Source organism: Trachurus trachurus (assembly GCF_905171665.1).
Source record: "Trachurus trachurus genome assembly, chromosome: 10".
Taxonomy (NCBI): domain Eukaryota; kingdom Metazoa; phylum Chordata; class Actinopteri; order Carangiformes; family Carangidae; genus Trachurus; species Trachurus trachurus.
In genome coordinates, this window is record NC_139894.1 from 11,701,699 (window position 1) to 11,725,844 (window position 24,146).

At 40.1% G+C, this 24,146-nt stretch overlaps 1 protein-coding gene across 1 annotated transcript; it reads left to right on the forward strand.

The window, feature by feature from the left end:
• The first annotated feature begins 1,100 nt into the window (after positions 1-1,100).
• LOC310992705 (vesicular integral-membrane protein VIP36-like) lies at positions 1,101-11,621 on the forward strand. Its single transcript, XM_083980853.1, has 8 exons — positions 1,101-1,305; positions 3,269-3,387; positions 4,257-4,374; positions 5,713-5,795; positions 6,832-6,993; positions 7,107-7,221; positions 8,173-8,292; positions 9,621-11,621. Exons 1-8 carry the CDS (start codon positions 1,170-1,172, stop codon positions 9,779-9,781), a joined length of 1,014 nt encoding a protein of 337 aa, XP_083836979.1. The 5' UTR covers positions 1,101-1,169; the 3' UTR covers positions 9,782-11,621.
• Positions 11,622-24,146: the final 12,525 nt, after the last annotated feature.

Genomic DNA, 24,146 nt, shown 5'->3' on the forward strand with positions numbered 1-24,146 from the left:
TATAAACTGTAGAATAGCGTTGATTGATATATTGTAACTAACTTAGTATATGGTATAGAGGGTAAAGATTTAGTTATGGAGATAGCTTATATATTTATATTTATATTAATGATGATATGTATGTAGTATGTATTTATTTTGGTTATATAGATATTTATATAGAATATATTTTTGTAATTATATACTTATATGGATAATGATGTAGTATATATTTAATTTTGTAATTATATATTTATATAGATATTTATTAAGGTTACACATGGTATATACTTATATAGGTCTATTATGTACTGTAGTTAGGATGTATAGTTGCAAACCAAAGAGCAGATAAAAGGGGTGGGAAATTAAAATAAGTATTGTACTTCTTCCCACTTCCTTTTTCGAACAATGTGCGGTGTTTTGTTATGTCTTAGCTCTTTATTTTAATATTTTGTTTGGTTTTTTCTCTTTTTTTCTATCTATTGTATGTACAATAGTTACATACAATTTCTTTTATTTTTATTTTTATACATGTTCGAAAATAAAATACATTAATTCATTCATTCATTCATTCATATTCACACATCAGTTTTTTTTTTTTTTTTACCTGAGATTTCCTGGGTCTTTATAGTATCTATTTTGTGTATAAAACAATATTTCTTATGCTATGAAACAATACTTTTTCACTGTGGTATTGTTATTATTTATAAGGCTATTTTAAATTGTCTTCATTCATTAACGCTCAAACTGGTAAGGCGCTCAGTCCTGTTTTCATTTTCTGCCTTCTGTCGCCATCCTGTGGAAAAAGCGCCCAAAAGCAGGTCCCTCCTGATTGGCTCAATTTGCGATGTGCTCGTCTCTGATTGGCCAGTTGAAATTCCGCCTTCCAGAAAAATCTCCCGTGTGGAAACGTTGACAACTCAACCTTTCCTCATTATAAAAATAAGTAAAATCGCTTCAAGTTTACAACATTTTTGTACGGCGTAAATTATTATATTTATACGCGTATTATTTTGCGAAACGCGCTGGAGAGAAATACGTCCCCCTAGTTTAGAAAATGTGGCGATGAACCTCGACGTGTTATGGTTTCCACCCGGAAGACAATAGAGGAGGGACAGGGCTCGATTTATGGAGTTTCGAAGAGGAAATTTGTTGTGAGAGTTTCTCTCCGAAGCAGTTTGGACCCCAAAATGAGGAGCTTCGTGACATTTCTGAGCTCGACAGTCGCCTTCCTGCTGCTCCAGCTCTGCCCGGTGAGTTGTGACATAACGGACGGAAACGCGGAGCATCTGAAGAGGGAGCACTCGCTGATGAAACCGTACCAAGGTGAGGAGCTGCAGCTAGCACGTTAGCTAACCTGGGCTCTGCTGTCTGTGCACTCTCCCACCTGTCGCTGCCTTTAGGAAAACAGTCAGCAACATTTTTTAATATCCCAGATTACTAATCTAATTGACCGTTGTGTTATTCGTCACCTAAATTATAAGAACCAGTGTGGTAACAGTCGACCACACGCGTGTTAAAATGTAATGTAATCGCTCAGGGATGTGATCAAAAAAAGTTGGGAACTCGGACATTTAATGAAAACACAGGTGTTTTAAAACATTTTCTAGATGTCAGTTTTATGATCCACCCAGGAAACTTGTCAGCTAATATATTGCACACATTATAGCTGCACAATCAACAACCTAATCCCAATCCTTAATAATAATAACAGCAACATATACGCAAAATAAATGTACAACTACTATAATAACAAATGTAGTCAGATTTAATCCATGTGTCCCATTTTAACAAACAGACTCTAACAAGCAGACTTAACAATCTGCTTGATGAAACCACATCCTCTGTCTCAAGAGAGAGCAAACAAAAGATTGAAACAATGTATTTCTCTACCATGAAGTAGATCTCACACTTGGGGACAAAATAGAATAATTTAGTGTATTCGCAGTGTGAACAAACAGAGTGGCACTATTACAGACTGAAGTGAATCATGTGGGAAGACGGCAAACAGCAAACAGCTGCCACCAACAGGATGGACTGAGTCACAGAGCCTGTTCTCCAACATTAAATAATTGCTCTGTGCTGTTCTTGTTATTTATTGAGCAAAAATGTTAGAGTCTCTGACAGAAGAGAGACAGTTTTGATTGCTTTATTTGTGAAATAACATATTTAATTGAATATGATTTTACATTTGGGTTGTTGGGTGGAGAAAACCAGGCATTTGAAAATGTGTTTATTCACCAATGTTTGTCATTTATTGGAGGAAGCACCAATAAAATTAATTGGGGGCAACTTTTAATCATACATTCTGCAGACATGTTTTATTAGTATTGTTATTTTGGATCACTTGGATTATTTAGCAGGTTTTTGTTTATGTCAATGTAGACTTATACATATTATGACAATATAACACAATTAAAAGAAGCTTCAAGAGTCTGCTAATAGATTTTCATTGACCAAAGTGATCAGAAAACACTGGATGTTTGTCACAAATTGTGCTAAATGTTTGGTGAAAGAAGCTCTGAACAAAAACCCTCTCTACATGAAGCTGATGTTCTTCCTGAAAGTTGTGGAGGAAGTTGAACAGAGTGTTGAACACAGGTGCCTGGAGCTGTTATAGTAAAGGTTAAGGAGGAGTGCACCGCTCACAGCAGGAACCTCATTAGCATATGAGTCATGTATTAAGGAAATGTGTTATTTGCCTTCAACCCGCCCTCAGGACCTGAAGTGTTTGTTTGAGCCTGTTCAAAAAAGTGCAGATGGAAGAAAAACACCAGATTGTTCCCTGTGTTCAGCCTCGCCTTCATGTGGGAATCACAAACACAGTATGACTAAATGATTTGTGTGTCAATGTCAACATTAGCCACAGAGGTATGCAAATCAGCTTTGTCACTGAAAGCCATCAATTATTTTGTAGAGATCGTCATAGATCATAGATCTACAGAAAGATTTACATCAGTCAACTAGACTGAGATGTGAGTAAATATCTGTCTAAAAAACAAGCAATAAACACCACATAGTTCTCATAAGCTCAGTATAGACCGTGTTTAAGAACAATAAAAGACTGTCGTAAGTAGAACACAAAAAGCTTCATATTTGTTCATATACAGCCACAAGAAATATAAAGTGAAGTGACCAAATGTTTACACAAGGAGAGACTGTGTGGAAAACTGAAAGTGGACCGTCTGGCTCAGATCTGGTCAACAGCAAAATAACAAGGTCAATGAAAAGTCTAATTTCTCTTCTCTCTGTCTCATTCTCTGTTGGTGTGGTGGTGTGTGTGTTGCAGGTGTTGGCAGCAGCCCGAGCAGCCAGTGGGACTTCTGGGGGAGCACGTTGGTGACCGGCTCGTATGTCCGACTCACTCCGGACGAGAGGAGCAAGCAGGGATCCATCTGGAACACTGTGGTGAGGATAGATTACGCACACAACCTGACTCAGACCCGTCACCACAGGCCTGACATATTTCATTCAGCTCCGTGTATCAAGCTCATGTTCTCCATCAGGGTCATAAATATAAAGCCATGCAAGACACACAGTCTTAGCTTTTGATGTTTGTCTTTGTCTGTGTAGGTGAGAATATATCACCTGTACGATATATAAATGCTCATTAAAGCCCCAGTATGTAACTTATTTGGCTTTTTATGAGCAAAAATCAAATATTGCTTTCATAAATACGTATTTCACAGAAGTCGAATCACACCCGCATACAAATGAAAGCTTTCCCGTACCTTAGAATGAGTTGTTACAAGTCGTTACAAATACATAAGTGGGCGACGCACGGAACCGAGGCGGCCACGTTGCTTCGCCATTTTTTTACGTTCAGTGGCAGCGTGACCGTAGGTAACCACGGAAACTCACCGGAGCTGTCGGCTCGGGGAGAAAGTTTTCGAGGAAGGACGGAGGCACTGATGTTGCATTCAGGTGCAGTCAGGCAGACGGCCGTCGGCAAACCAACCGGATGTCATTTTACTCGACGAGAGAAAGAAATAGTTTTTGCCTCGTGCTGGCGGACCACTTGTTTACATAGACGCTTGTTTATCCTGTTACATGCAGTGTCTGTTGTCTGTCTGACGTCTGCCCGATTTCACGTGAATGCACCACTTGATGGGGATAATTCCTACACATTATACCTTAAAGTCTCATTGAATATTAGTGGATAAAGATAAATGAGCAGATCATATACATACATATAGTACAAATTAAACAGCTTATGTAAAATCAGCACACGGACACTGCTGTAGAAAGTAAACAGTTCTCCTTTTCCTGCTCCACAGCCTTGTTACCTGAAGGACTGGGAGATGCACGTGCAGTTTAAAATTCATGGGTCGGGAAAAAAGAATCTCCACGGCGATGGCATCGCTCTCTGGTACACGAAGGACAGACTGCATCCAGGTACGGTAACGATGGTCTGTCTCCGTCGGCCCCGCGGCTTTTATGGAAGAAACTCTCACTGCAGCACGATCTCCCCTCATCGTATCTGGATCCTTTGTTTCCACTCTCTCCAACACACTTGTTTTATTTTTCACTTCCTGCAACTGCATCACAAGAAAAGCCTCCCTGTGCTGCACTGGGGGAGATCATGTGCATCATTCACAGCAGCAAAGCATCTCAAAACGCATGGAACAAAGTCCAGATCAGTCCACACCATGCATTAACTGAGAGTTACTGCTTAAGTACTAAATGCCAATTATTGTGACACTGAAATTTGTCTCTGCTATCACAGCTTTAATTTTGCTACTTGTTGTTTTTGTTGTTATTAATTCACAATATAAACTAATGCAGTTTTCAGATTCTCCTTGTTTATCGATTTGGAAGTAACACATTTCCTCTTATTTGCTCCTTTGTTAAGTGCTGAGAAAGAGATGTCGAATATTTGCAGTCACATCAGGGTCACACAGAAAGGCTGCGTATCTGTTACGAGCAGCTTGTAAAGGTTAAATAATAAATGAAGCACAGCAGACATGCAGGAATCGGGCTTCCCACGCGTCCTGGAAAACCTGGAAAATAGTTGACCATAAAGCTTGAGTTGTCCTGGAAAATTATTTATCAGCTACAAAAAAACATCAGCTCTATTTGACTTTTTCAGACCAAGGTGCCTATCGTTTAGTTTATTTAGTTTATAGCAGGACAGCGTGCAGTGACATTAATTATTCAAAGAAATAAAAAGATGGCTGCACCAAATTTAGCGAGAACGCTAACTTCCCATCTGTAGTCCATGACATAGAGACAGACATCATAAATAGACTAGAAGTGCAGGTTAAAATACACAATTCAGGGTACATTAATAACAGCAATCACCAGTATAAATTTGTTCTAATTTCTAAGCATGTAAGAGATTCTTTCATAAGTTAGAGCCATAGACAACTAATCCTGATTTCTGGGGGTGAGAGAGGATTAAACATAGAAACAATCATGTACAAAATAAGGTACAACTATGGAAAAGAAGGGATGTATTAGTGTATAGCATAACAACATGTCTGTCAGACTGTAGCAGCTGAATAAGGCCTGGAAGATGATTTCAAGTAGGAACGCTGGGAATGTAGATCTACCGTAGAAATGTGCTTTTGTCCCAGTCGACCTGTGAAGCTTGGAAACCTGTACACTCTCTCATCACGTCCACACCTGTTTGTGTCCGTCACCTCGGCCTCTTGTCTTCTCTTCGCCACCGACCACAGAGAAGTGTCTCGGGTTGTCTGCTCCTGTCTCACCTCATCTCTGCCTCCATCCTAGGCCCTGTGTTTGGAAACCAAGATCACTTTGTGGGCCTGGTTCTTTTTTTGGATACCTTCCGCAATGACCTCCATGGGATGGATGTAAGTGTGAAGTGTGTGTGTTGCGCGTGTGTCGCTCGAGGTGATTGACCGGCTTGTTTTCTTCGCAGGGCCTGTGTTTTCCAACAATGCTCTCTTCCACGGGCTGGCCGTTTTTATAGATACTTACTCTAACGATGACACCACGGACGTGAGTGGAGGCTCAGGTTTTCCTCGTCAGCAGCATGTCGTCATCTCTACTCCTTCACCTTTAAAAAAAAAAAATCGGCATGTTGTCAGATGTTGGAGCATGTTCACCTCAGTGTTTATTTTGCCATGATTTTTGTAACCTCGTTGTGCAGCAGCAAAAAAAAAAAAAAGATGTAATCACACAACCCACTGAGCATGACGCTCCTCTGGCAGGCACCGTGCTTCATGTCGTAATGTAAATTTTTGTTAATTTAAAATGAACTTGTGAGAGAAGCTACTTTCACATTGCAGCTGAAGCATGTAAGAAACTATAATAACAGTCACAGCATCCTCATGTACACATAGCCTACTAGATAGTGAAAAGGGCTCAGCAAGAACACAGCAGTCGATGGGTGCTCGGCTTGAAAAAGCATAAGGCCAGCACTCTCAAAATGTCCTTTTGGTGTTTTAATGAATCAGATGGTGAGGTACAAACATTTCAACGGCAATAGTCTTCCTCAGTGTGCCAGTGTACTTTGAAAACCTGCGCTCATGGTTAAACAAGCGAGAAAGAACAAACAGGTTTCAGCTGAAAACCGTCATCAGTGATCTCAGATATTCGTTTTGTTTGTCTGTTTTGTGGGGAAAGAAGATTGATCATTTAGTTTATATTGTATTGATGCTCCAAGATATCAGCCATGAGCACCAGTTTAGAGCTGATCTTAATGTGTGTGGCTGCAGTATGAAGGTAGCTGGACATGACTGGAAACACACTGTGGGCTTCTTATATTTTATTGTTTTATTTACTGTCATCATTTATCCATAATCTCTATCCAAGAATGTACTGGATGTGTGATCTGTGATGCGTTTTTTGAGAGTCAACACTGAGTTCTGTCCCGTCCATCTCCAGCGTTCCTTCCCCTACATTTCAGCCATGGTGAACAACGGCTCGGTGAGCTACGACCACGGCAAAGACGGGCGGTCGTCGGAGCTGGGCGGGTGCTCGGCTGAGATCAGGAACAGAGAGCACGACACCTACCTCGCCATCCGCTACTCAAAAGGACGACTCACTGTGCGTACAGAGCCTCCATCAGGTTTTCTCAGGGATGCTTCACTGCTTCTGTAAATCCAGACATGATTTATTACAGGATAATACTACAAACCCTCTATATCCTCATCCTGCAGGTGATGGTTGACGTTGACGACAAGAACGAGTGGAAGGAGTGCATCGACATCGGAGGTGTTCGTCTTCCCACTGGATATTTCTTTGGAGCTTCAGCAGCTACAGGAGATCTGTCCGGTAGGTCCGCATGAAAACCAAAAGTCAGTATTTAAAGGGACAACGAGGAGTTTCGGCAGAACGAAAAGTTCTGCGACAATAAAAAAGTCTCATATTAATGTGGATGAATCTACGTTACCCACACTTGTTAATGGGCCCATTTTCGATAAATATATTGTTTTGTTATTATTAGTGGTGGCGGAAATGCTGGGCGAGCCGACCAGCGTTTCCTTACTTTCGGTTTCATGGACGCTGCCCGGCGAGTCATGAGAATAACGCCGCCGAATCGCCGTTTATGGTCGGAACTACGACGGTATCTGATCGTCTTCGAACCTCTGACTTTAATTCTTGATGAATGAAAACATGAGTCTGTCTTGGGCTGGTCAAAGAAATTCACGGTGCGCGCGGAGGCTCATAAATGTAGTGTGAAAAACGCTTCGCTTTTCCAAAACTCCTCGTTGTCCCTTTAATGATGACTTTTAAAAGTTTAAGGGATAGTTCACCCAAAATTCAAATTTCACTCATTATCTACTCACCCTCATGTCGACTAAGGGCTGGGAGAAGTTTCAGAGTCCTCCGTGCCTTCTCGGAGTTACGGGGGGGTCCGGTTGCGAACTGAGCTCACTTTTCTTCGTCCAAAAAGACACACCAAAAAACATCCAAATACCTCCATAGTGCTTGTCTGTAATGTCCCTCTTGTATTGAAGCCCAAACATGAGAAATTGTTCCGAAAAAAATTAAATAAGTCTGTTTGTAGTGGAATCTCCCAGTGTTGCTCTGCCGGAATCTCGCACGATTTGTGGAGCCGTGAACTGGGTGTCAATGCAAATCGCACGAGATTTGCACTGACACAGGCAAAGCAGTGAACTGAGACACTGGGAGCTTCCGCTACAAACAAGCTTAAATTTTGGGTGAACTATCCCTTTAATATTATATCACAGATTTGATGACAATTTGAATATTGTTTTCTAGATAACCATGACATCATCTCCATGAAGCTCTACCAGCTAATGGTGGAACACACCCCAGAGGAGGAGAACCTGGACTGGACCAAGATCGAGCCCAGTGTCAGCCTCCTCAAGTCCCCCAAAGGTAAAAGAGCTGAGTAAGGAAACCTGAGTTAGAATCTGGTTTCTGATAAATCTATGTATAAAAAATGTTTCTTCCAAAACACATCAAATTACAACAAAAAAAATCAGATTTTCAGTCCAGGTTTCAGGACAGCGTGGGCATTTCAATTAGATGCAAATAAAAACAATGATGTGCTCAAAATAACAAAACCCTCAGGTTGTAGGTTGGTAACACAACCATGCTGCACACTGTAAAGTTAACAGAGGAATATCACAACCATTAACTATAAATTAGTCGAGGACAAACTAGTCTCCAACAACCAGAAAGTAGCTTCACAAAGTTCAACCCAGGACAAAAAAAATAGGAGTTTGTTTGTGCTGAAGACTGACAGATGATCAACAGCCTGAATATCAACAGAGTCACTTAGCAACTCTAAAAATGATGAAACGGGCCCTGAATCATGAGCTGGTGCAGCAGGCGGAGGGAGAGTTAATGATGCATCAAACTGTTAAAGTTGCGTGTACAGTGCAACAACTCCAACACGCACATTTGTATGGAACAGATATGTTTGTGCTGTTGCCTCTGTCCTAAATTATGGAGGTTTCTTATATTAATCTTACTATTAATAATCTTACTCTGTCCAACCTTTCACCTCCTGACAACATTAGACTGTGGATCTGGAGCTAAATGAGCTTAAAACTCTGAACTGAACCAGGAAATAAAGATAATTATGAAAATATAAAATGTTTATTAAACTACTTATTCATGTTTCTGTAAAGGAGTACACGCAACATATCTCAGTCAATCTAAGGATTTATCTTGAAAATCATTTGAAAACATGTAGTACATTAAATCAATAAAAAAAAAACAACAACTTAAAAGCAGGATGATCAGTTTATAGAAATCAGAATTATGAGTAGTTGTGCCTTTTATCCTGAAGCTTTTTGACTTTATGTTTGCTTGTTTCTTGGTGGTAATATATAAAAAGTATATGTGTGTAAATGAACCTGTTTTGTAGGCGTAATGAACAGTGCTTCAGCCAACACACTTTCAGTCTTGAATGCCAAAAAATTAATTGGCTATGCATCAAAAATGAACCTAGAACTTATTTACTTATTTGTTTTATTGCTGTATTTATGTTGAATTATCATTTCTATTGTCCAAATGTTGAGCTGTGTTGGATAAAAACCAAAATCAATCAAAACACATCAAATCAATTCTGTAATTCCATTATTTTCAAGTTTTTATTAATGTTGTGTGTCAGTTTCACCAAGAGATAAAAACAGGAGACAAATGATTTTGAACAATCACCCACACGACAACTCTCGACTTTCTTCTCCCTACCACAGACAACATCGATGATCCGACCGGAAACTTCCGCGGGACGCCGCTCACGGGCTGGAAGGTCTTCCTGCTTCTGCTGTGCGCTCTGCTGGGCATCGTCGTGTGCGCCGTGGTGGGGGCCGTCGTTTTCCAGAAGAGACAAGAGAGGAACAAGAGGTTTTACTGAGGAGGCAGAGAGAGAGAGAGAGGTGTTTCTGTCGCGGGATGAACTGTTTTCAAAATGACAGATTGAGCACATTCAATGTGAAGTTTTTTTCTAAAGATTGTACAAATGTTTATATCTTTGAAGCACTGCTTTGGGGGGGGTGAATTTTTGGTTAACTTGTGATGTTGGTAAGACGGTGCAGAACTAGTGGCGACCATCATGAGTGAACCTGATAAATGCTGTTTTATTTTTATTTTTTTGTTTCTTTGTTGGTTATCCGTGTCTTTGTGTTGATTCGTTGCAGGGTTATAATAAGTTTACTGTCACAAACTTTTTGCACTCTTGAGTTTTTCAGATTCTTTAATGTTGTGCTCTCACCTGGTCATGCATCAGCTTTTACTCAGCCTCAGGTGTGATGTCACAAAATGGTGAACTATGTCCGCAAATGGTAATTAAGACTTTCATTTGTCGTCATCCAGGGTTGTTTATCTGATTATTTACTTTGAGGAGGAAAAGTAAATCCAGGCACTAAACTAAACACAACAGAACAAAAAGAATCTAATATATTTCACAGTGATGATGATCTGTGGCTGATGTTGCGTCCTACTCTGCTAAAATACAAAATAAACTGTCTCGCTTAGAGTGACATTTAGAGAAAAACAGTGTTGCTAATTTTTAAGAATTAGCATTTTAAAGTAATTCAGAGTTAATTGAAATTGTGCACAACATGCTCTACATAACATGTACAGTGGAAATTCATGAGGAGTGCGGAAGAGGTATTTTGTCATTAAGCAAAAGTACTGAGAGCTCAGTGATCATAATGTTTCTCTCTTTTATCTTGATTCAGATGTGCAAGATAAGTATCGAGCATCAAAGTTCACCAGTCAGTACGATGACGTCTGCCTCCTTGAATTGATTACATGTTTTGTTTTTTGTTTTTTACAGTAAGTGGCGCTCTAATTGTCTGCACAGATATGCTAACTATCTCTGCTTTTATGTGAATTAATAATGTTAAACAGCTTGGTTTCTCATTAGGTTCTTGGTTAAATCATTGGGGTGACACATGTAAATTGTTTTTTTAAAGATAAAAGTGGTTACCAGCTAATTTTCTGTTACCTGAACTACCGATTGATTGGCTCACTGGACAGAAAATGTGGCACTACCACAATGTTGAATCACTGCTGTGTTGTATCAGATATGAGCAGCAAATCATCATTGGCCTGAAAATGTTAAGAGTGTTGCTTTAATCATCATCTCTGTTAGAAACATCAACATTTGGCTTCATGTTATTATGTGTATTTAAAGTCCAGCTGTTGTGAGTGACATCATGTGAAACTCAGAGCTTCGCCACAGCATAATGAAAGACATTTACTATAACTACAATTATCAGAGTCATTAACAGCCGTGGCAAGTGTGATTAATAAATGTTAACAGTGTTAATCGTGAGGCTCTGTCAGACCAACAGAAGATGAGCTGTGAACCTTGAAAGTCCATGGATGGATTGTTCAACACTGGCAATCCTTGTCTTTCATTTCTTTCATGTCATGTTTCTTCATTGATTTTCTCTCAGCTTTTATTTCAATAATCATAATCTGTTTGATTCTCTCTCTACATTGTTAAAGATTTAACAAAAAGAAGAATAAGGTAGAAGTGATATTAGAGAGTTGATGACATGTTTCTTCTTTAATAACTGCTGAAACTCAGATTGTCTTTTTTAAATCTCTCATCTCGAGTCAGCATTTTTATCATTGCTCCTATGTTCTTGAAGCCTGTCTGTGTTTGCCTCTGCCACATCAGTTAGGTTTGTGATGAGACTTAAAGCCTCTCATCAGAAATAATGTATTAAAATGAAAAAGAAGGAGTTTGGCTTTGAGTTTGTTTGTTTTTTTAAGGGGGGGGGGGTTACTCGCCAACATGAGAAACATGTCTCAGTGCTTGAAATACTGGATTGTATAACCTTAGAACTCATACTATTTAATTTTGACAAGAAAATTATGAAGCCACCATAGATGTAATTGTCCCATCCTCACAAACCAAGTACACTGGAGATTACTATGGAGAACTTGCTTCATTATCAAAATCATTGGTACCATACATGATTTCAATACATACTTATGGGAGTTTGATATTGGCATTTGGGTAGTTAAGATCATTATATTATGAGAAGTTATAGCCTATTTGTCTTCACTTACGGCCAGATCTTCATCTCATTTAATCATCTAATGAACAGGCTTTCCTTTTGAGGGAGTTTATGATTTGATCATCACCTGTTTACTGAAACCGGAAGTGCCATATTTGGAGAAGAGGGAGATTTTTTTCTTTTTATCAAAATTTAAATGTTTTAATCAAATGAAAAAAAAAAAAAAACTTGTGTGTGCTTTAAAATTTTGACCAATGACTGAAAAATAGAAAAATACTATGAACAGTTTGCTGGTTGTGTGATGAAGGATCGGTCATGGCCAATGGTCAGCGTTTGGCCCTCTGACGTGTCTCGGACTTCCAGAATTGTAGGCTATTTGTCATTAAATGTGTCTTGTAATCTCATATGGGATGGGCCACAGTGCTGGCATGACACGAAAATAAAAAAAATCATTCATTCATTCATACAGCGCAGCGACTGTATATCACTGGGCTACATTTTCATGATGCTTTGTTAGATACTACAATATAAATAGTCCACTCCACCATTTAGGATATTCCCAATTGGACAGCACTACAAAAGGTGAACTCCATAAAAAACTGTAGAGAAGTGAGTGATTACGGACCAAAACGGACTCTTCTTCTGAAACAGCAAAGGTTTGTCAAAAGGTTTGTGCACCGGCTGTGAACACTACCTGATGACAGCAGGAAAAAATTCGCGCCAAAACATTTTAAAAGAGTAATGGCAAAGGACAGGCTGCTTTGTCAGTTGTAGGCAATTAATGTAAAAGCGCTCGTGGATGTTCCGGGGATGTTTCCAGCCGATAAGAAGACGCGGTCGTCAATCTATAAAATTATTAATTATTTTACTGTAAAGGTAAGAACAAGAAGAAGTAACAATGCGGTAAAAAGTGAAGCCAATCATTGGATACAGACAGTTAACCTCATTTGACATTAACAGACTGAGAGCTAGCTTAGTGTCAAGTGTTGCTACAGGCTTACTAAAGTGTTTTTTTTCTTCTCTTTTTTCTTTTGCATTTAGCTACATAGGGTTGCTGCAACAATCAGACAAGATTATGACAATCACAGCAACAGTTGGCCTCAACATCAGGAGGAGCAAGAGTTTCCAACGTGAGTCCACTCCATACACTTTCTGTCTCTTGTTTACTGATATTTGTTGTGCTTGTGAGCTGCTGTGTGTTGCAACTACAGCACTGCATCTGCTGCTTAGGCTCTGTGTTTAAGCTGTTGTGTTCTCGGTCGCTGTGTGGTTGTTTACTGTCTTGTAGTGTGTGATTTGTTAATAAGGCTGTGCACTTTATGTTGCTGTTGGTCATTATTAGGCTAGGCTACTGCTGTCCAGTGTTGTGCTGCTGTGGTAAATAGCCATTAATGGTTGTGTTGTGTAGCTATGTTGACAAGAAAGAGTGTCTAAGGCTTGGTATGTCCACTTTATTCTTTTCTTGGTTATGTGGAACAAACCTCCTCCTTCTGTCTTTCTGTCTTCTCAAGAAATAGTTTGAAGCAGAAAATTTGCACTTGGAATCATTCACTGTGGTTGTGGATAATTCATATTGAAAACCTATGTGAGACTAGAGCACAAAAGTTTAAACTTTAACAGACTCGTCTTTTCAGTTTTACAAATCAAATGTTTAATCCTGATTTACTTATAGCAGTATGATTACAACATTTTCTAAACCTCCCTTATATCAGTACTGTTGTTGATTGTTATGCATTAAGCTTGAAGCATGAACTCTGTCTCAGTAGTATACTGTAGAGCCACTGATGAGCATATTGGAAAAGTGAAAACATCTTGACATTAAAGGACAATTCAGGGCAAATTCAACATGGGGCTCTAGTTGACTAATATTTTAGGTCTAAATTAAGGATTCTGAAGATTTTCTTTTTAATTGCTCCTGTTTTGTAGCAATGAATGGAGCGGACAGCATTTCCGCTATTGAGGCTGTTTACATCCCTCAAAACCGCTTTTTGTTTTCCACAGACAAAGTCAGATGGCTATTCAAACATACACCAAGGGGTTTGTTTACTTTAATCACAAGATGGCAGCAGTGTACAAATAAGGAGGACAGCTATGATTTGATATTTCACTTGCTGATCATTTAATTTCGTTTATTATTATTCAAGGTTTCAGTTTTTGTGCATTTGTCCTAAAGAATCCTGAACTTTATGAATTGAAATTGAATCAGGAGAATAGGTGTTATATTGGTACATACTGTAGGTGTGAACACAGTGGGAGATGGTTTTACTGTAATTCAAAGTCAAAGTGTCTTTATTTGTCTCTCTTGGACCGGGGGGGGGGGGGGGGGGTCTGCTCTGCTGCAGCACGTCAACCACACATTCCACTACACACACATAGTACTCATATAATCAATCAATTCATCATTGCGCTTGCTTCTCTTTCCACTCCTCTTGGCAGCAACAAAGCTTGTTGCAAAACAATGTCTCAGCATTTTTGCATGTTGTTTCAATTCGACAGAGATCAATTTAGGGATCAGTATGCATTTCTTTTTTCTTTTAATATATTTTGGGGGCTTTTTGCCTTTAATGCACAGTACAGTTGAGAGTCTCGAGACAGACAGGAAATGGGAGGCAGAGAGAGGGGGAATGACATGCAGCAATGGGTCGGTTGGGGCGAGGACTATAGCCTCTGTATGGGGCGCCTGCTCTACCAGCTGAGCTAAACGACGCCCCAAGTGTGTATTTCTATAATGATAAAACATCATTAATGTTCCAAAATGGAAAGTGGGACTGGTCATTTTAAAGACCATGGGTCTTAAAATTAGTGTAATCACTAATCTATCAGACGATTTAGCCCATGTCTTTGTGCAAAATTCTATTTTCAAGTAAATCTGGGGTGAAAGTGTGAATTATGCGTCACCTTGCTCACAATTCATCAGCCAATGATATCAGGATCCGTCATCCATCAGTCAAATGGCTACCGTTGTTGCAATATTCGTCTGAGAAAAAACGTGAAGCTTTGACAGCAGTTTTTGCAGGAGTAAGTGGTTTTGAGTTGTAGTGAGCAGTTTCATGCGTTTTGAGAGAGTTATTATCTAGTGTGCAGTTGCAAGAGAGTGAGTGAGGGACACTGTGTCCCGCCCCAAACACTGAACATCCCGCCTGCTCGATAACGTGTAAGCTTTTGCAGAAAGGAGGCGGGACAAACAGGACAAAAAGCCATTCCTGAACATCTTCAACATTGCACTTTCAGTGTCATTCATCTCTAGAATGAAAAAAGGCAATGAAAGGGCCTGTTCTGACTTGTTTGATAAATGTTACAATTTTCACTTCATAAAAAGTTATGCATGTTTTTACTCACGTGTAACAGAGCTGTGTAAAGGCTATTTACACAAGGTGCTTGAAACCACAAGCAAAGCCACCTGCAGCTGCTAAGATGTACTGTAGGTGGTTACCATCTAACCCAGTGTGAGAGTGTATGTGACTTGACCTCAATCTAACATATCAGAGGTTACTAAAAGCAAAGAGCTGCAGGATATCTTAGCAGTCAAACTGTGGTTTAACCACTGGTTTATCAAGGGAACCTGATAGCCCAGTGGTTAAGGTGGATACCATATGGGCAGGACTGCCTCAGAGAATGATCTGATGCATGCATGTGCTGTATCTTATGCATGCAGAGTATGGCACAAGTAATTTGATGTTTTAATCAACTTCAACAATTCTTATACTGTACCTTGGGATAGATGGCATCTATGGATTAAGTTGAACACTCTACATTATAAACTATTAGTCTAAAATGAATGTGAAAAGAATCTCAACACTTGGCAGCACATAAATTACACAATATTTGATTAACTATGCCTTGAACAAAGCATTGAAATCATTTAATTTGAATGGTAGATACACGATAGAATAAATTCCTTGGGAATTAAACTGACTGAGAGAGCAGAAGTGGTGTAGAAGCATTAATGTATGGAGACAAATGAGTCTAAAGTTGAGCTGTGGGTCACAGGTTGTGGTCCTGTATGAGGGTGGTGGAGGTGGGGAGTCAATTTAAGTGGGGAGGGTCACGTGCTATAAAAGAGCCACCAATTGACAGATGCTGCCTTGCCGCTAAGGAGAGCCTGCAATATTGGTAAGTATACTTTTATGACCGGTCTTATGGCTTAGATGAGTTCAATTCACTGTTACAGTAAATGGCAAAATAACAAGCATATCATTTGTGTGTCATTTTCTTTGCAGAAAGAACTTTCACAAAAGAATAATAATAATAAAAAAAAAAGCTTACAAGTTTCTACATCCAGCAGGTTTGCATCTATTTCTATAAGTTTTAATATGAATGTGAAAAAGCTACTCACTGAGAGCTTCTAGTTTGTTGTTGTGGTTTTTTGCTTTTTGTCTTTGCGGTGTTCATTGTTGGGTGCAGATGTGCACACCAGCAATTGGCTGTGTCTGTTAACTCATATAATTTATTCTTGGTTAAATCTGATCACAATGGTGTGGCTGATTGATCAGTGCCGTAGTAACATTCAACATTATGAAAGGAATTTTTACCAGCCAGCTTTGCTTTCCCAAATGTGTGAATCAGTAAGCTAAATACAGTATGAACATCACTGCCATCAGTTAGTTATTAGCACTTTTAATGGCCTTAAAGTTTCTGTTTCTGCCTTTTCTTCACCAGAAAATCATGAAAATCCTGTTCACCTGTTTTTCGCTGGTGCTGCTTTCTGCCAGTGTGCAACTGCAGAATGCAAATATCAAGCCTCGATATAAGAAGTTTGTGAAACAGCCTATCGATAGGATGTATAAGATATGTCTGTCAATGCGTGTGATGATGTGATGCAAGCCAGACATCTCCAGACTCAAACAACACATGCAAGAAGATACACCTTTGTTTGAGCCAACATCAGCACAGTCAAATCCATCTGTAATAGTAAACTCAAAATAATAATTATAATCAAATGTGAACAAGGCTATCCTGTGCACTATGGTGGAGACATTGAGCATTGTGACAACTGATAATTAAACAGCTGATGTATACTCAAGTTGTCTGTTAAATGTGTGTGTTTGACAATTTTCATTTGTCTCGTGCAGTCATTCATTTATTACAGCAACAACCCATCCAGCCCTGTTAGAGGGAATTGAGAAATAATCAAATATTTAATATATCCTAGGTGGTAGTTGATGGAATAATACTTTTGATACAAAACCGGTTTCCGTGTGAACTCAGGTCAGACATGAATAGAAACATTGAACTTGCCTTCATTTTGTACACAAGAGCACTGTTAATATAGTATCCATTTGCTATTTTTTAAAACATTTTTAAAATGTAATGCACTTTGTCATTTATTTTGTCAGTGTTGCAAATCTGTGAAAGTTTTGTGTAACACAAGAGCCCAAGAAACATGCACAGCTACATGCAGCAACTACCCTGAAACAAAGGTTGTGGCTGGCAATGTCTGACGTCCTGACCAAACAGTATATTCCACAGGATGTTGGAGGTTAGAGGTTAAGAAAAAAAGTACCTTGTGGTTGCAAATGGTGATGCATGAAGCTACCCTGCAGTTGCCCAAAAGAAACACTGTATGGAGTCTTAGGAACACATACAAAAAATAAGTCTAAAATTGTACATGATTTAGCATCAGCAATAAATTCTGACATTTTTTCCCCCCAAACCTGCCATCATCTGAAACTGTTATAGCACCAGGATGAATCTTTTGGATGCCCCTCTTCTCCTACTTCACTGGGGAGAAATGTGACACCTGACCTGCTGCTTGTACACCACAACTGTTGAATCCTTAGGTGATTTGCACTCATTCACATGCTTGCAAATAACTAGCTAACCCAAATGCAGCAGCAGCTATGTTGACAGATGAAGGCTGTGGCCCACTACAGTAGTTACTGTAGGTGTGTGTGTAGGGGGGGCCGGGGTGTGGTTTATGGTTTGTATGGTAGAATCATTGTTGAGGACAAAGGTGCCATCTGGTGGTCGTATCCTCAAGAAAGGTTACATTCAAATACTGGAGGTAGCTTGTACAAGACAAACTGGTTCTCAGTGATGCTTGGATATGTTGTGGCATTTTAGCAATAAGTGTCAGGACAACATTACCCTCACCACACCACCACTGAAGTTGACTTTTTTTGTAGGTTGTTTGGTTGCTTTTTAGACTTTAGCTGTCCAGATTGGATAATCTTGTGTCCTCTGATGTGGTCTTCTGCTGTGGTAGGCTGTCCACATGAACGTCCAAGTGTTGCACATTATAATTTTCAGCTCTCCTCAGTTATAAACAGTGTTTATAAGTTACTGTAGCCTTTGTGTCAGCTCCAACCAGCCTGACTATTCTCTGAAATCTCCCATCAATAAGGTGTTGCCATGCTCAGAAATTATGCATGCCTTAAGTTTTTTTTTTGTTGTTGCCTATTGCAGTATGCTGAGTAGACTGTACACCAGCTTGGTAGGACTCAAGCAGGGCACAGTGTTGGTTCAATGAAATCCCGTCCTAACAGGTAAACTCATTCTGTCGAAAACCTGATAATATAAAGTGGACGCTGTGAAGGTAACAGTTGAGCAAACTTTTAAAATCAAATTTAAAATTGACTGCATATAAGAAAAATGTATTGAAAAGAATAACTGAGATCATACTTGCCTCCAGAGGGTCCGTGTACTTCGCGGCCATTCGATTTTTCCTTTAAACAGAACTGTCAAAAAACGAAAGTAAGCTGGTAATTTGGTTTTCCGTTTCAAACAAAAAACAAAAAAACAAAAATTCTGGCTGGTTTTTTCGTTTTTTGGTTTTTGCTTTTAAAACCAAAAAACGAGGAGACCAAAATCAAATAACGGCCAATTTTTAATTTTGATTGTTACAAAATCTCTCTTTTCGTTTTTGATAATAATATTAACGCTGATGACAGACCGGAAGTGTCTGGACTTCAAAATAAAAGCCCAGTGCATTGACTTATAGCCAAGAAAGAAAAAAAAAACTTTTTTCCCCCTTGTAAATGTTGTGTTTTGAGCAGGTTTTGAGCATATGCATACATTTTCGCAGCTGTTTGCCGCTGATACGTGTGTGTGTTTGTTTATAAATATATAGGCCTATATATATTACGATCTGCTGCAGTAAGGCCACCGCTGGGGGCTGGGTGCATGATAGACCAACTCCTACTCCCGACTCATTTCGACCCTGAGATCTCCAACCCCGGGCGTATTTGGCAGGTGGCAGCGGATCCAGTCCCAGACCTCGGTTACAGTCAGGGAACTAGTGGAATCACCTCCGCTGCTGTGCGTAATAGTCGCGCGTAATGACAGCTCCTCGCCGGATGAATCTACACAGTTTTCCCACTATATTTTTTGTATTAAACGCCCATCCCAAATAAACGCCGGGTCAAACATTGTTTTTCTGGTTGCCAAAAAATATTCTATGCAAATATAGCGGGTGTCTCTAGACATTAAAGTCGGCCGAGGACCGACGGGACGCCTCTGGGCTGGTTGCTCCTGCCCGGTCTGTCCACTCCTCTCAGCCGCACTTCAGCACCTGTCCTGGGCTGCACCCATAGACTGCACCGTGTCGGCTCGGCTCGGCTCGGCTCGCTCCTCGTTTTAAATGACTCCTTTTAAAAGTAGCGTAAACAGCCTACTGTTCTCTGATTACTCATGCGCGTATTTAGTTAGGCTATACGTTGCATTATTATTAGTTATAGACCTACTTCATTCAATCAACAACAACAACAAAAAAATGACGGTGGTGCGAGCCAACACAGGTGCTGAAGTGAGGGAGAGGGGTGGAGAGACTGGGCGTCCGCAGGGTTTTTGCAACTTGCAGCGGATCAAGAAGGGCGGAGGACCGACGGGGGTCTCAGTCTCCTGGTACCTGTGCGGGCCAGGACGGCGGAGGTCAGCGAGACAGAGAACGAGTCCGCCCTGGCCGTATTTACAGTAATGCCTCGAGAAACGCGCGTATCATTCCACCGCCGCCTGCCGCCACAGAGTGAAGCGTCTTTCCCCAGAAGGAGGTCCAGGTTGAACACTATTAATAAACGCAGGTCCCAAATAAACGCAGGTCCCTAATAAACGCCGGTTGATTTGAGCGATTTAAGCAAATAAACGCCCGGGCCCTTATTTGGTGGCCTTACTGCAGCAGATCTATATATATATATTTATAAACAAACACACACACGTATCAGCGGCAAACAGCTGCGAAAATGTATGCATATGCTCAAAACCTGCTCAAAACACAACATTTACAAGGGGGAAAAAAGTTTTTTTTTTTCTTTCTTGGCTATAAGTCAATGCACTGGGCTTTTATTTTGAAGTCCAGACACTTCCGGTCTGTCATCAGCGTTAATATTATTATCAAAAACGAAAAGAGAGATTTTGTAACAATCAAAATTAAAAATTGGCCGTTATTTGATTTTGGTCTCCTCGTTTTTTGGTTTTAAAAGCAAAAACCAAAAAACGAAAAAAACAGCCTGAATTTTTGTTTTTTTGTTTTTTGTTTGAAACGGAAAACCAAATTACCAGCTTACTTTCGTTTTTTGACAGTTCTGTTTAAAGGAAAAATCGAATGGCCGCGAAGTACACGGACCCCAGAGACTCCAATGATTTATCACAAAAACACAACCCTTTGCACCTGGAATCATCCACTGTGGATGATTCCAGGTGCAAACGTGATACAGAGAAACATGATAGAGATTTGATGTGTGAGAAATCTTTACAGTTTTACAAATGTATGTTGATCCTGATTTACTTATAGCAATATGATTACTAAAAGGTTACATACATACATTTTATTGCCTCTGTTTTCCCGTGATAACAAGATAATTCCTCAGTTTTCTCATGATAACGAGATATTTTTCCTCAGTTTTCCCGAGATAATTAATTTGAGAGATAATGAATGTGATAGGCCTGAGATTTCCATCACATGTGACATGTCATGCTGACTGACGTCTGCTCACCAATGTAGGTAACGTTAAGCCTAGTTCTCTCACTAACAAGCCATCAATTGAGCTGACAAACAGCTGTTGTAACATTAATTCATTCCTTGCACAAAACACAAAACTAAACACAAACAGAGAACTAGGCTTAACGTTACCTACATTGATGTTCAAGGAGATGTCGGTCAGCATGACATGTCACATGTGATGGAAATCTCAGGCCTATCACATTTTATTCATTATCTCTTAAATTAATTATCATGAGAAAACGGGGGAATTATCTCGTTATCACGGGAAAACGGAGGAAATAAAATGTATGTATGACCCTTCTTTGGGGCTTCCGTAGATTACAACATTTACAAAACCTCCCTTATCAGTACTGTTGTTGATTTTTATGCATTAAGCTTAAATCATGAATGTCTGCTTCTAACCAGAAGATGGCAGCAGTGTACAAACAAGGAGGACTGTTGCAAACAGATTTGATTTGATGCATGCTTTCACTTGCTGACCATTTAATTCCAGCTATATTATTCACTTTTTGTGCTCTTTAATCATTTTTTTAATTCATAGTAACAATCTTGTTCAATTGCTGAATCTACCAAACTTTAATTTGAATTAATATGAATTTTGAGAACCACTTCATGCAACATGATTATTTGATATAAATTGATCCAAAAGAATCCTGGACTTTATCAATTGAAATTGAATCAGGAGACCAGGTGTTATATTGGTACATAGGTAGTGAAGTAAACACAGTGGGAGTACTCTAATTCATTCTTTCCACTCCTCGACAACAGCAAAGCTTGTTGCAAAAGAATGTTTCAACATTTTTGCATATTGTTTCATTTCGACAGAGATCAATTCAGGGATCATTATGTGTTAGGCTATGTGTTCCAAAATATAAAGTGGAACTGCTCATTTTAACAGAACACTGAACACTGAATTTTCAGTGTCATTCATCTCTTGAATAAAAAAAAAGCCAATGAAAGGGCCTGTTTTGCATGAGCATATTGTTTCAGAGATGTTAAATTTTTTCACTTCACAAAAGTTGTGCATGTTTTTTTTTTAACCTGAGTGGGACTGCTTAAACGCTATTTGCACAAAAAGCAAACAGCTGCAGGAGATCTTTGGTTTAAGCACTGGTTTATCAAGGGGAGCTTATAGCCGAGTGGTTAATACCATACAGGCAGGACTGCTTCAGAGAATGATCTGAGCAGCAAGTCCTGAGTTCAACACTCTGCACTGCAGTCCACACTCTTTGCTGCATTGCCCTTCTCTTTGTCCCTGCATTTCCTGTCTCTCTACGCTGTCCTGTCAAATAAGATATGGAGGTATTAGTTGGACTTTTACTGAATTACCTGCATGTGTCAGGAAAGATAAAGCTATAATGTAATAATAATAATACATTTAATTTAGAGTCGCCTTTGTTGACACCCAAGGTCACCTTACAGAGTATAAAATCATAAACACCATGGGCCCTAATTTCTTGGCGCAACTCACGGGGGCGCAGCGAAGCGAGCCCTGACGCAGCTGGCGCAGTGGCATTTTCCTCCAGTGCAACAAGGTGCGCAGCGGATTCGGTAAATTGGCAGACTGCTGTGCGCTGAGATGGGAGTGGTGGCGCAGCAGGGGGAGGTGTCGACAGATTCGCCGTGGCGCAGTGACAATTTGTTGCCGATAGACCGCGCGGAGAGTGCGCCGAAAGCTCGCCAGCTCCAACCTGGTCTAATGTCAGCGCAAGGCGAAGCGCAGCCAGCGCAGTGGCAATTTGACTGCCCAGCGCACGTCACCAAGACCTCACAGGCAGATTTCCACACTTCCAGGCACATTTAAATGCAATTAATAATAATAATAATAATCATCATCATCACAATAACCCCTATTTATTGTATCTGAATCAGCACATACACCTATATCTATATAGATTGTCCCGTCACACTGATGACCATCAAAGGCTTGCGTAATGGAAACTCAGCCTGACTGAATTAACACAGATGAAACCAGGGAGGGACTGAGACAGCCGTGGATGTCCCAAGAGCAGGTGTTGACACTACACACTGTGCCGTTGCAGATGATCAACTATTTATTTATTTATTTACTTATTGATTTATTAGGGGCCAGCGCCGCATCGTCACGCGACCATAACAAATACAACTGAAAACAAATAAACTATCATCTCTCACAGCAAACCACAATCAGCCTCGGCACCATAGTGAGCAGATATTAACATCTCCCATCTCAGGTAAATTCTAAAGAAAAAAGAAAAAGAGAGACGCTCCGCGATGCCTCGTTACGCACAGCTGTGTTTATGTTGTGATCTGTGCACACGTGTTTAAATATAGGTTACTAAATATGAGTGTCTTTATTAATGGAAAAGGGGTGTGTGTGTTTTGTTTTTTGTTTTTTTTTACTGGGCAACAGCTCTCAATCTGTCAGAGCAAACATCATAACCTCCTCCCTCCCAGACTACTTTTGCACCATCAGCCCGTGAGGTCTGTTCGCGTGACCGGACACTGCCAGCTTGGACTCACACCCCTTTTCCATTAATAAAGACATATTTAGTAACCTATATTTAAACACGTGTGCACAAACAGCTGTGCGTAATGGATGCATCGCGGAGCGTCTCTCTTTTTCTTTTTTCTTTAGAATTTACCTGAGAGGGGAGATGTTAATATCTGCTCACTATGAGCACTATGCCAGGCTGATTGTGGTTTGCTGTGAGATATGATAGTTTATTTGTTTTCAGTTTTATTTGTTATGGTCGCGTGACGATGCGGCTCAATAAATCAATAAGTAAATACATAAATATAGCAGATAATCGTGTAGTGTCAACACAGCAGTAATCCATCCTCATCTTTCATCTGTGCAGCCTTTGATCTGTCATCAGTGTGACGGGACAATCGATATAGATGTGCTGAATGTCTATGCTGTAATCTGTATGTGCTGATTCAAATCTTCTCTTCCACGGTGAAATCAAACGTCCGCCTTGCGCGCGCGGCGGATTTAAAGGCGAGGAGAGGAGCTCATTTGATTGGTGAAGATCTGACTCGGCTGTGTCAAACCCACTCCACGCCTTCTCTCCTCCCTCTATGCCATTTGCGCCGGTGGGAGGGAAGTAGGCGGGATGCGCTCCGCTGCGTCTCGAAGCAAAATCGCAATCTGCTCCTGGCCACTCCCCGTTGGCGAAGCGAAGGCGAGGCGCAGGCCTGATCCGCTCCGCCTGCACCTAGTTCACGAAAATAGAGCCCCAAGTATCTTATGCATGCAAAATGTGGCACAAGTAATTTGGTGTTTTAATCAACTACAACATTTGTTATACTGTATCTCGGGATAAATT

Coding starts and splice junctions, on each gene's coding strand:
- LOC310992705 (XM_083980853.1), top strand. CDS start 1,170: ATGAGGAGCTTCGTGACATTTCTGAGCTCGACAGTCGCCTTCCTGCTG. Junction 6,994..7,106: donor ACTCAAAAGGACGACTCACT/GTGCGTACAGAG, acceptor CTCATCCTGCAG/GTGATGGTTGACGTTGACGA. Junction 8,293..9,620: donor CCTCCTCAAGTCCCCCAAAG/GTAAAAGAGCTG, acceptor TCCCTACCACAG/ACAACATCGATGATCCGACC.